The sequence below is a fragment of the Anas platyrhynchos genome, chromosome 1 (assembly GCF_047663525.1).
Source record: "Anas platyrhynchos isolate ZD024472 breed Pekin duck chromosome 1, IASCAAS_PekinDuck_T2T, whole genome shotgun sequence".
Lineage (NCBI taxonomy): Eukaryota > Metazoa > Chordata > Aves > Anseriformes > Anatidae > Anas > Anas platyrhynchos.
Genome location: NC_092587.1, coordinates 6,196,614 through 6,209,597, shown reverse-complemented (window position 1 = coordinate 6,209,597; position 12,984 = coordinate 6,196,614). Strand labels below are relative to the sequence as shown.

Genomic DNA, 12,984 nt, shown 5'->3' with positions numbered 1-12,984 from the left:
AATTTACATTTGCAGGTATGTAGATCTCTAAGTGCACGGCTTCTGCCCTGATTACTAATTAATGAGGTGCAAAGATGCCTGTTGGAGGAACCAGCTCTGATTATGTGGGCCTTATGGGAAAAAGAAGCTCTTGCAATCTAAGAAGGCAGATGATATCTTTAACATATATTTTAGAAAATTACAGGAACAAATCAAGGGGCAAAATATACACATGTATATATTTTTAAAGAATCACACACAGCCAGGCTGCGTTACCATCCGATTATCTTATTTCCTTGAATATACAAACCTGGCATGTTTAATAGATTGAGAATGCTGTCTATTTTGCATGTCATATACATCCACTTAGGCAGTAACCTAGTATTCTGAACGGATATTACTGTCATTATAGCATTCATTTTACAATCGTTGAGAGGAATAAGTATACAGAGAGATGCAAGGTGGGTTTCCCAGTTCAGAACTAAGCATATCATTAAAACCTAAATTTAGTTCAGATTCAGAACAGCATCATTCTATAAAACGGAGGTTTAGGCAAATATTTAAGGCCCATCAGCTGCTTACACTGTTTGATAACATTGGAATATTTTTTGTTTCTTTTTTTTTTTTTCCCACCATTAAAATTTAATCTCCATCTTATCAATATTGGGTGTTCTTGGATCACCTCACTGCTAGGAGTGAACACAAGTGAACAGACATTTGTAGCAAGGTAGGCCATGACATACAGCAGGTACAAGGGAAGATCATTTTTCTGAACATATCCTTCCTTCTTTAAAGCTGAGGATAAATGGGAGTTCAGAGCAGGTCAACATCTTTCCTGACCTGTCAGGTACAGCAAAACTGCCTCATATAATTTTCACCACACAAGGAGTAAAGCAAAAACTCTCACAATGTTTTGTTTGCTTTAGTGAAGAGAGTCACAATTAGGTAAAAATAAATTAAACACATACCATTGGACTTTTCACTATCTGCGGGTTTCATCTGAATAGGATGATGCATCTAAAAACAAAAATGAAAAAGAGTAAGGCAGGTTGGATAGTCATAAAAATCAAGAATCAGGTTTTTAATGAGGGGCTAAAAGGATACATGATCAATATTAAACATGTTGAAATGATATAACTTCAAAATAACACCATATTATAGGCTTTTAAGAAGTATAAAATGGTAAAGGAGCATTTTATAACCAGGAAGATTAAAAAAAATAGATCATTGGGCCCACAGGACTCATATAAAACTTTAATTTGCCATATCTAGTTTCAGAAGACCTCTAAAGTTACAGCCCTCATTAGTTTATGGCATGCTTGGTTTCTGTTTTACCAACTTTTTTTCTTGAGCCCCACTACTGCCAAGACTGAGATGGAATTTTCAAGTAATTTAAGAGCTCGAAAGCATTTCAAACATACTCAAAGGAGTTTAGTTTGACAAATGAACTTTGCTTGTAATTAAAAAAACATGTGCTGATTCTTTCAGGACTGAAGAGGAAGACTTGTGCTTCCTATAATAGCTTCCTATAACTCTTTAGTATCTTTTTTTTTTTTCCTCTCAATACATTATACATTCATTCATAAAGCTTTCATCACAACACTGTACAATTCTGGCTTCCACAAAAGCCATAAAAGCTCCTAACACTTTTTCCTATTCAACTTCTTCCTTCATTTGTCTCCTTCTTATTGCAACAGAAAACGTGTGTAGTGAGCTATGCTGTACATCTCATGGCATCTTACCCTCCCACACCTAAAATGGTGTTTCCTTGGCTTTCATTGCTAAATGAGGCTCCCCCCACCTTCAGTTGCTGAAAATTCCAACAAAGTTTTCACCAAACGCTTTCTGTTATTTCAGGAATAGAAACACCACAACAGCTGAGTCCTCTTTAGTTAGAGAGTCCATGCTGCTTCTAGTGGACATTGGTTATAGCCAGCCATGGGTCCCCTGTGATGGATTCAGGGGAATTTTATTATAGCTTTTCAAAATCCCTCAGAAAGGACCCTGAATTGTTTTTCAGTGGGGGAGATGCTTAAGCCTGAAAAAAAAACCAAAAAAACAAAAAAACACAACTCTTTATTTTTTACCATTGGGCTCTGCAGAACTGCTGGGATTTTTCTGCACAAACCTTAAGGCAGCAGCAGGGCCGCTGCCTTTACTCTCTTTGGTAATTCTCTCCATTTCACGTGAACATGTAAAAATCTGAGCTCTTTCTGCTTTTGTAACATCTATCGGTGCAGCAAAGCTGTGCATTGGCTGAAAATGTCAGCAGCAATTTCATGTTTTTTTATAAAAGACTATTATGACAAACATGATGTTGGAAAACAAAAACAGCTGAGCAGGAGAGAATATCCATGCACTCATATCAAATGCGCTTTCAAAGCAGCACAGAAAACCAAATCTGCATTGTTTTTGGTGGAGTCACTTAACCTCCAGGGACGTAGCTGCTAGATTCTTTACTGAATATACAATATTGCCGTGCATATTTCCGTAAGATTTACTTAAAGTCCAGAATGCACTCTGGCCCTACAAATCAATGTATTCCTTGCGCTGCTTGCAAAATTCCCTACTGTGCCCTAAGGAAAAGGCAAAGCCACAAGGTTGATGTAGTCACCAGGATGCATAAATTTGCTTCAATTTTAACAGTTCTGTTCTCTTTGAATCATTTGTTTCCAAGACAGACTTAAAGAGCCCTGCACTTGTCTGCCACCACTCTTATTTGATCTAATTTATATAAAAAAGAGACCTTATATTGTACTCTATCTTCTTTAACCAGTGCTTAACATTTATCCTGGCATCAACAATACGCTGGGCACTGCAGGAGACTTTGAATTCATGGGAATGGGATGCAGCATGTCCACTCAGCAAACAAAAGCTGAATCAGGAAAAAAGGTGCAACTTGCTTCAGTGAGCCTGCTGCAGGTACTGGCATCTCTGCAGAGCCACAGGAAGGTGAAGAAATAAAGAAAACAAAATTGAGTTGTTTGGATGCATTGTAAGAGGGTGCAAATAAAGAAAAACTGAGGTAGTCAGACATATCTCCTAATACTAGAGGCCGAGGAGGATGTAGGATAATTTCTGATGACTACTAGAATCACTTCTCAGTTCACTGTAACATTGGGAATATGCAACTTACAGAAAACCAACCTAAATCCAGGCCTTATATAGACAGTGAATCTATCACTCTGCCTAGCTCCATTTTATGTCCCTGAGTGGATATACTTTGAATAAATGCAATTTTAACAATTCTAAAAACCTTTCACTTTACAAACCTCTTGAACTAGAGACCTTTGGACCAAACTCATGTAAAGAAGTTATTTTTGCAGTACCACAAAAGATCAGGGTTACCTGGTAAACACAGTTAGCACATCAGAAATTATCCTCTTCTGTTTTGCATAATTACCTCAAGTTCATTAAGTCAGTAATCTGTTATGCTTGCAAAGAGGTATGATTTAACAAGACGTTCCAACTAGGTGTTGACTTGATTTCAAAGGTTCCTGCTGAAAACCCAGGGCCCAAATTCTCTTCTCACCAGCAAGTCTAAATCAGGAGGAATGCCACCGTGCTTAACAGAATTATATCAGTGCAAAACTAATAAAAGATTCAGATCAGGCCTGAAGGGTTTAAACCGCAGAATAGCCATGGCAAAATGGATGCGATACACAAACATGGCTTCGGCAAAGAGGATGGTGGAAAAATACGTTACTGACAGTTCCCTAACATGAGAGGGCTCGTGTTGAAGCTTGTTTAACCCTGACCATCACCAATTGATACGTTAACAACCTTTAACACTAGATTCAATAAAACATGCCATTTATAACCTGAAATGGGTTTTACAGAGTCACTGGTTCGCATCTCATTATTAAACTCATTGCTGACCTCTAGAGACAACTGCCGTGACAATACATATTATAAGCTCTCTACCCATAAAATATTTAGAAGTAGGTGGGAAAGGAAAGGAAAGGAAAGGAAAGGAAAGGAAAGGAAAGGAAAGGAAAGGAAAGGAAAGGAAAGGAAAGGAAAGGAAAGGAAAGGAAAGGAAAGGAAAGGAAAGGAAAGGAAAGGAAAGGAAAGGAAAGGAAAGGAAAGGAAAGGAAAGGAAAGGAAAGGAAAGGAAAGGAAAGGAAAGGAAAAAGGAAAAAAAGATGAACTATAAGGCGTGAAGTAAGTAAGTAAGAATATTAAAGGGGCAGAGACAAAGGCTAAATAGGTACTATCCTTTCACTCCACAACCAGCAAAAGAGAAAATAATCTGTGCGTTTTATATCTTGCTTGTATAACTGTAGGCTATAAAATAATAAAATAGCTGTGCTTTCTGAGACCCTCCAAAAGATTATAGATGATATAAACCTGTTTCAAATTAGATGCCACCCACTAGAATCATGTCATCTGCTGAAATGAAGGATTTCATGTCTTATCAGAAAGCTGTTATTGTAGCTATACATCACAAAGCCGTACACTTATGGATCTCAAGGTAAGTGATTTCTTAGTATGTCATATTGTCACAGAAAAACAGGAAACGCTTTTTTTTCTGTGCTTGAAGAAAGCTCTGCCTATAAAAATACAGTATTTATGACTGTACATTTGCAATTAATAAATAGGAAAAAGTGAGAAAAGTAACTGCAGCAAATAATTTACAGACATTATCATCCTGCACTTGGATCTATAATACAAGAGAAGAGCACAGCTCTCAGACAAGTTGTTTCTGAGGGTGGGCAGCCTCTCTAGCAAGCAACGTGCATGGGACTATCGCAACCAGACTGGAGAACGGGCTGTGAGGAACGATCCCTCCTTGGCAAAATTTTAGAGAGCTCCACTGGATGCAGTTGTACAGCTCTTAACAGTGCGACTGAGCTTTCATTACCCTTATTTCACAATGGAGAGCAGGCAGATGCCTGTTGCCCAAGGCTGGCAGTGCCTTGCGGCAGTGCTGTCAGCCACAGAGGCTCCACATGAGGCCTGTGCAGTAATGCAGGCCACAGGAAACCTGAGGCCCAGTACATCACTGCTGCTTTTTGGGCTCACCCCAAACAGAGGTGTTGATGTGGTCCACGGGGTAACGAAAATCTCAATGGGAAAGAAATGGTTGTAAAACACAAAATCCCAAATCCCCCTGAAATCAAAGGGAATCCATCTATTGGCTATGTCCAGGGTAGCAGCAGGACCAAGATGTGGCCTGCAACTACAATTGACTAGTTATGCCTTTTTTTTTCCCCTCTTTTTCCAGAGTACACACCACTATATGCAAATATAACTTCATCAGGGAAAAAAAAGCACAATGGAGCTAACCAAAAACCTCTCAAAGGCACGGATCCTCTCCAGCTTTAGAGCCCCACAGTCATCTTTTGAACAATAATAATGCTACCTATTTACATTCTTGTCAAAACCATGTGACATCTGCACGGGAGAAAACAAGCCGGCTAAGAGTCTATTTCTGGCAAAAATATTGCAAGGAAATTAGATTAACCTGGGTGGAATTCTGTCTGGGAATTTGGAGTCTGTCGTGGTGATTAAGTCATCATTTCTGTCAGATTACTCTAATCGGCTGTCAAATACGATTCCACAACCCCATCTGTAACTTGGCATCCTCGTTATTCAGCCAATGTTACCTTCTGTATACAAAACAAACACCAAACAAGGAGGTGTGTGCAGCCTAGCATTTAGCAGAGTCATTAGCTGTGATTACTATTGTGTGCTTTCGCGTTGCGCAACAACATCAGCTTACAGCTTCTTTTATTTATTCAGGGGATGTTCAAAATCAGGTGCAATCTTAAGCAGCGAGTGCTAGGGGTGAGCTGGGAAGAGTTCTACCAAGGCATGGCTGCTCTCAGGACCGGCATGGGCTGAGTCACCTTGGCCTTACCAAAGATTGCCTATATCTCATTTCCCAGTTGTCAGCACACTTGGTGGAAGGATGGGCACCTGCTTTCCACTCATTTTCTAAGGGGAAATGGGCACTCAGATATTCTAGGTAGGCTAAAGACTACCTGCGAGCAGAAATTTCTGTGAGGGAGGCAAGGTTTGTAGGCTGAAGCAGTCAGCACTTTAAATGAACTGTATCAGTTGCTGCAAGAGGAGATATTTTGTTATATATATGAATGTGGTTGTCTTACAGAGCACTGTGGTGATTAAAAGGCAGGAAATGCCTTTCAGTGAAAGTAAAGGAGCTGATGGGCCCAATTTACTGCAGCTGTGTTGAGTCTGAAATTTGGGTGCCCCCAGCCCCTTGGAAACTCTGGCCATGTAATTAGACTACAAAAAATCATTATTTTACAATCCATTACAACAACACCTTCATACATGATTACTACATCTGTTAGCAGCTTTGATTCCCCATTCCTGCTATTGCAGACTGCACAGGACACAGCACGCTCACTTCGCTCCTTGTACCTCAAGGGAAGAAAACCCTTGGTCAAGAAAAGACTCTGAATGTATATAAACCTGCTCATGCCTTCACCCAGCTTAGCATGTCAGTCAGAAACCATTGCCTAAAAGTCCTCTGAACACCAAGGGAGCTTAAGGAATGTGTGGGGAGGATGTCATCCATGACTTCTCACAGGGGTTGTCTTACAATTCCTCTCATCATCTTTCTACAACCTTTTAAAGCAGCCTGCAGATTCCTAGAGCTCTTAGGCCTCTTGTTTCCTTCTTCTCTTCTCTGTCATATGCTGTGGCTATATGTGTCTAGCTGTGCCCCAGCTCAGTTTGTCCTTTACCTGTCACCCTCACAGACCACATCACAGGGAAGCACAATGCAAGCTCAACTTTCTCCCAAGCAAAGGGTACATTTGAAGAACTTGGGCTCCTTGGGTAACGTCCAAACCAAACAAACTGCAAAAGCATTAAATGATGACAGCTTGCATGCATCTTGTCATTTTTAGCACTTTGGGACTTGCTTTTTGCTAGCATCAATCATTGTTGAAGCTAAAGGGGACTTTCTTCACATTTTAAACATCTCAGAGTTAAAGAGTGGTAGGAGAGATTGTGGGAGAGAGGAGAAGGTCCTTAACAGGACCCTAATATTCTTTGTACTATAAATCTATGGAGTTTTGAGAACCAACAGGAAAAGGAAAGCTGAAGAAAATATTAAGGAGCAGCAGGAGCAGGCTAAGAGCCCAGAGAAGAAAAGTGCCTAAAGAGGCATCGACACTGAGAGAGCGGGGAAAATTTATGTGCTTTGCCTAACCGTAGTCTGAGAATGAATTTAAAGTTTTCTCCATGCTACTGATCCAATTAGTGAATGCAGCTGAATTAGACCAACAGTGAAAGGAACTAAGAAGCCAAACCTCTGCCTGCCAGATTCCTGAGCACCTTCACTGAGTCTGGAAGTCAAGAAGGAAAGTATTGATCACCCAAACAACTGTAGGAAGAAGGGGAAATGGTTCACAAGAACCAGAGAATTAAACAATTTTCAGTGTCTTCAGAGATCACCATTTTTCTGTATTATGTGCAGACACCTCTGCCTCCCAGCCCCCCATTTCAGCTCTTGGCTCCCAAGTTTTTCAGTAGGGTCCTTTTGGAGGAGCTCTTGAGCGTATTTCTCACATCACTTCAACTGCAACTTGTTTTGCTTTTTTAAAGCCTTGTGACTCACAAGTAATGCAAGTTTCCCAGAAGTGAAAGAGGTGTATTTTCCTATCACGGAGAACTGTTTAGAATGACTTCTCTGGGGTCAGACTACTGTGAATTACACAGTCAATATCTGGCTACAGCTTCAGGGGCTTCTCTGGGAACCAGGGACAGTCTCTTAGGCCAAATAAATACTACTGAATAGAAGAGGCAAGGGACTGATCTCTGACTTAAGAGCAGTTGTGTGGCACAGCTCGCTTTTGCACAGCTATACCTCTTCTTCCTCTCAAAGTAGGATTTCTTTGTCCACACTGTCTAGTGGGAACAGTGCCCATTCCACCTTATTCCCCCAAACATGACCACACATTGGCTGGGAAAGTATTAACTGTCACTGAGACCAATGCCATGGTATGCTTGCTTTACTAGCACAGACAGAGCTTTAGATTCCCAGTACTGGTTTAAGTCATTTGCCTTAGTTTATTCATGGGTAAAAGGAGATTAAACGTGGATCCACCATGTAGTCTAACAAATAAATGCAAAACAGTAGCTGTAACTGCCTGAGCGATGGTGTAGACAGAAGATTGCTTGCTGTCATTCTTTCATAAATCCCAATTTAAGGGATTTAAACCATGTTAGGTATTTATATGATTTTAGTAGTAGAAGAATGTGGTCTGTTACTTGGCCTCCTAGATTACTGTCAGACATATATATATGTGTATTTTGGAGAGAGAGGAAGAGAGGGAGAGAGAGAAGCAGGAGAAAATGAATATTGCTGGTGAGTGCCAAATATAGTTCATGCGGTAATGCATAACATCATTATTTTCTATTTAGAGCACAGAAAGAAGCATATAGCTTGCTTAAAACAAGTTGTTTCTTTTACAGGAGAACAGTAAAACTGCTGAAATTCAATGACTTCTGGAAGTTTTCCAAGCCAGTCATTTGCAATCCACCACATTCCATTTCTTAAATACAAGTTAAATCGGACATGAACTTGAGTGACTAAAAACAATGGTACACTTTAAAATAAGTAAAATATTCTAACAATTCCTTCCATAGTCACCCCCACATCCTCCTGCTCCTTCCGTCCATTTACTAATTTGCCTATAGAACTGTCTTCTTTAAAAGCTGTACCCTCTTACAGAAATGAAAAAGTTGGCAGTCTTAGAAGTGACAACTTCACTTCGTAATGTACAAATAACTACTCTTGCTCTGTTAGCAGTTCTACTCCATTTATTTAATTCCTTCAGTTCTTACCACCCACACAAAAATGGCAACGATTCCAGGACACATGCGAGCCAAGCAGAGTAGAGATAAGGAAGGGGAGGTACGACAAAATTTCTCCCTTCAAAAATCACATGGAAACCAAAGTGATTAACTATCTTTTCTTCAAACAAATGAGCCTTTACAGAACCTATTCAATCCTAAAAATAGACATTAAGTGGGATTCTATATCTTCTTGGGAATAATGCCTTGGGGATATTTTGTATCATCCATGCTTAAAAAGCAAACCCATTAGACATCTGAGCAAAACACCAGATATTATTTTAACAGCAAGAGTTATCCATCTCATCTGCAGCAGCAATAACTTTTGTTGACATTTTGCCAATTGAAGTTTGCATGCCAGCATGTTTTTTTTTTTTTTTTCTTTTTCCCTTGCGTTAAACCGATAAGGCATAGAAAGATAACAAAGTGTCTCCATGACATTAATTGACTGAGTTTTAACACCCATTGAAGGTAGCTGTGAGAAGCCAAATTACTGTCCACGTTTCTGAGCAGAAAATGAAGCGCGGTGAAGCGGTGATCCGCCCGGAGTCACGCAGTGCGACATGGTGTGGACCAGAACGAAGGGAGGCAGCAGTGCTGGCCTCACCGCAGCAAAGCCCGAGCTCCTCACGCTCTAATTGATTTCTCCTCCTAACACAACGGCGAGGTGCTTGCTGCTGCTATCTCTTTCTAGCAGAAAGGAAGATGATGGGAGAAAAAAAAAAACACACACACACACCACAGAGGCTATATGTGATTCATCTACAGTTATTCTGCAACTGAAGCTAAATCTCTCAAGCCAAAATCTTGCGGTTTTATCACCAGGTATAGGTTAGGCAGTAATGAGGGGGTGTGCTCATCAAGCTTTTTTATTTTTACAGTACTCCCTAGATATCCTACCCAAAAAGTAACATAAGAACCTGAAGCAGTGATCCTGGAGAGCTGGGGGAACCAAATACCAGCCAGGCTTTTGTGGTTTGGGGATCAGAGCTAGTAACTACTGCTGCCTCACAGTGCATTGTGTGGATTTGCCCAACATGACTTAAAATGCCAGGACTGAGTTCCCAGAATGACACAAGCCTTAAAGTCAATGTCTCACTGGACATGACTCAAGTGTTCTGAAGTCGTACTTTCTTCCATCTCCCTACTCAGGCTTTGGAATGCTTTCCAGAAGTCAACAGAGGGTTGAGACTTAAAAAGGAGTACTTTTCCTTAAAAACTAAGAGCAACACACCTCCACCCCTAATATTAATATTTGGAAAACAGAAACAGTGCAAAGCCCAGACTTGGTACCTATTAGCTCACCGTCTATGAAAGGTCTTCCCACCTCCCAGCCTCTGAATGGGCATGAAGCAGAGGCCCCTAAATTGTCCCAGGTGGGGAGGCAGCACCGCAGAAGCTGTGCTTACTTGAGTGGTCTGGAGAGACACATTTCACTTTTCTTCTCCTAGCACAAGTCAAATCCTCTGCTTAGGATGCATTGGCTCTCGTTGCTCGGGGACTTTTGCCCTTCTCAGTTATGACTCCAGTACCTTTGAAGACTCAAGATGATGTTGCTGCAGGCTTTCAATTTTGACTTTCTAAATTTCAATCTTAAAAAACCCCTCCTGCTGCCGCATGGAAACCTTCAAGTAGCTCAGGCTGTGGACACTATTTTAGGGTGCTAATGCTTGAGTTTGGTCCACATGAAAACCCTCCCTTTCCACATAAATCCCACTGATTCCACATAAACATTGAGGATGACATTTAGAAACTTACCCAGAAAAGAAAGCAATTCTCCACCCTCCTTCTCCTCCCCTCCAGAAAACAATCCCAAACAAAATGAAAATGAAATAAATTATCTTTTAGGCTACTGATGACCATGAGGAAATTTAGTTTAAATGAAAGGTTTTTAAAAACATGCAATGTCTTTTGTAATGCAAAACAAACTCAGCTGTGACTGAGGGCATGGCTGCCAGGATATGAAATGCTTGTTTTGCAGAAGTTTTATTTTAAGATTTATGCTGTTCTGTGCTTGCATGTACTGTCTCCTCTGTGAACTATGCTCTGGGAAAACACCATGTGATTATGCTCAGCAATATCCTCTACCTTTGCCAAGATGAAATTCAGGAAATAACCCTTTAAAGGGAATGACCAGGGATAGCAGAGTCGCAGAAAGGCAAGAAAACGAAGTCAGGGGCTCCTCCATTTCTTTTACAACACTATCTCATTCCCAGTTATCTTCTCCATTCTTGGCTTTCATTCAGTAGGAGAGAAACCAGCCTCAACCACTCCCTCAGTTTCACTTCACAGATTTTTCTGTTCGTTTACCAAGTGTATCTTCTGCCTGACTCTTTCTGCAGAATATAAGGTCACCTTGATCCAGCAATGTGCTTGGTCTCCTCTTCTGACAGAAACTAGAGTCTATTATTTGGTACAAAACGCAAATTCTAGGCTATGGGATTTTTTTTTTAATGCAAAGCTTTCTTAAAGTTCTTGCTGGAAAGCTTTCATATTTGCATTACAATGTAACAGCAAGAACATCTCATAGTTAAAAAGTATGATTGAGGTAAGTCTAAAATAAGCCCCAAAAGCATCCAAATTATAACTTCTATTGAAATCCTACCTTTTAAATTAGAGCAAAGGGTACAATTTATAGAGGGAGTTGGCACCGATGATGTGGGGCTGCTGCAGTTTTCATTTAGAAAAGGCACAGAATAGTTCTGAGTCCAGAATACAATTTATTCACAATTTCCACCTCTCCCACAGTCAGTCAATTTCTCCCTGTTACCAAATACAAACTAATCCAGAATTCTTCAAAGATCATATATGAGCCCCAAACTACTTGATAACATGCACACCTGTTTAAATATTGCAGAGAATAGCCAAGCATTCAGGTAGAAAAGTGATTTTGAATGAAGATGTCAAAAATCCTACTTTCCTGACTGAGATCAGCTGGGGTAAATAGTACAGCTTTATTGTTAAACCAGTGGAGCCATAATATTTTACGCCAAATGAGGACATGGCTCATAAATTCTATTTAAGCTGTCCATGAGCTGAAGTTACAGGAATTTTCCACAACTATCCAGTATCAGCATCCAAATAAAAGCTCTCAATGTTATGCCAATACTCTGCAGTGGTGAAATAATCTGGCTGTGGAGATAGACTGAAAGAGATAGCTCGATATTTGATCCACCTCTGAAAACAACATTGCTGCAGTCTCCAGCAGCAAGCACGCACACACGCTGTCCATGTGAAAATATGAATATCCAGTTGTGTATATATACACAATTACAAACTGCAGTAAGAATACCCTGTTCAGTAACCACGTAATTTTGAACCACTCTTTGTATGAACTCATTCTCTTTTTCAGCATCTATACAGCTAAGGTACTTTGCCAGTGCTTTCTTTGGGGTAAAGAAAACATTTTTTACTCATATTAAGCATGCAGTATACATTCATAATGCTAATCTTAAGGAATTATAATGTATTTAAATATTTCTCTCAATAGGTGCTTGGGAAGTTAAATAAACAAAAAATTAAATGGGCAACATTAGCAGCAACATATATTTTTGAAGAATGAGTCAGTTCCAGCTGGCTGTGGTATTTGGACAGAGCTGTGATTACGCTTTCATTAGTAAAAGGGACAGTATCAGGAACAATAAGGCCAAAATCAACCTGCCTCCACCCATTTGCAAAGCTCTGTATTAGCATCTGACCCTGTATATGAACCTTAATGCATTTTCTAGAAATTGGGCCCCTGATTCCCCTGAAAAAAAAAACAAAAACAAAAAGCACCAAAGTGCTTCATCTAGTGACTATAAATGCCAGTAGGTGAAAAGCTGTCTTCTCTTACTTATTCTTTATACTGCCTTTCTACTCAATTAAAGGCTTTCTCTGCATTATGCCCCAGGAGTAACATCTTCATGCACAACTTGCCTAAAGGTCAAAGAAATCTCTTTGCAGAGATGGCTTCAGGTGGAACAGCTGGAGGCCAAGGACAGCTATCAGGAAGGTCGTCTGGTAGAACCAAATGAGCTAAACATCATGGGTCCTACCTCCTCCAAACGTAGCATTTTCAGCTACTGGCAAGTCTTGAACTCCCGGTTTCTGGGTGTATGCTATTTTTTTTCTGAATGGGGTTAATTCATCCTGAGGGCTGTTTTGACTCAGTGAGGCTAGCAGAGGGTAATG

The 12,984-nt window shown here is 40.2% G+C and overlaps 1 protein-coding gene across 13 annotated transcripts in view; it reads right to left on the bottom strand.

Moving 5' to 3' along the window:
* The window catches only part of CELF2 (CUGBP Elav-like family member 2), a 371,305-nt gene that overhangs the window by 75,987 nt on the left and 282,334 nt on the right, over positions 1–12,984 (bottom strand). For all 13 annotated transcript variants that reach the window (XM_072043812.1, XM_038186449.2, XM_072043635.1 and 10 more), the window contains one exon: positions 948–996. In XM_072043812.1, the coding sequence (XP_071899913.1) occupies positions 948–996 (49 nt within the window). The remainder of the gene's footprint in view (positions 1–947; positions 997–12,984) is intronic.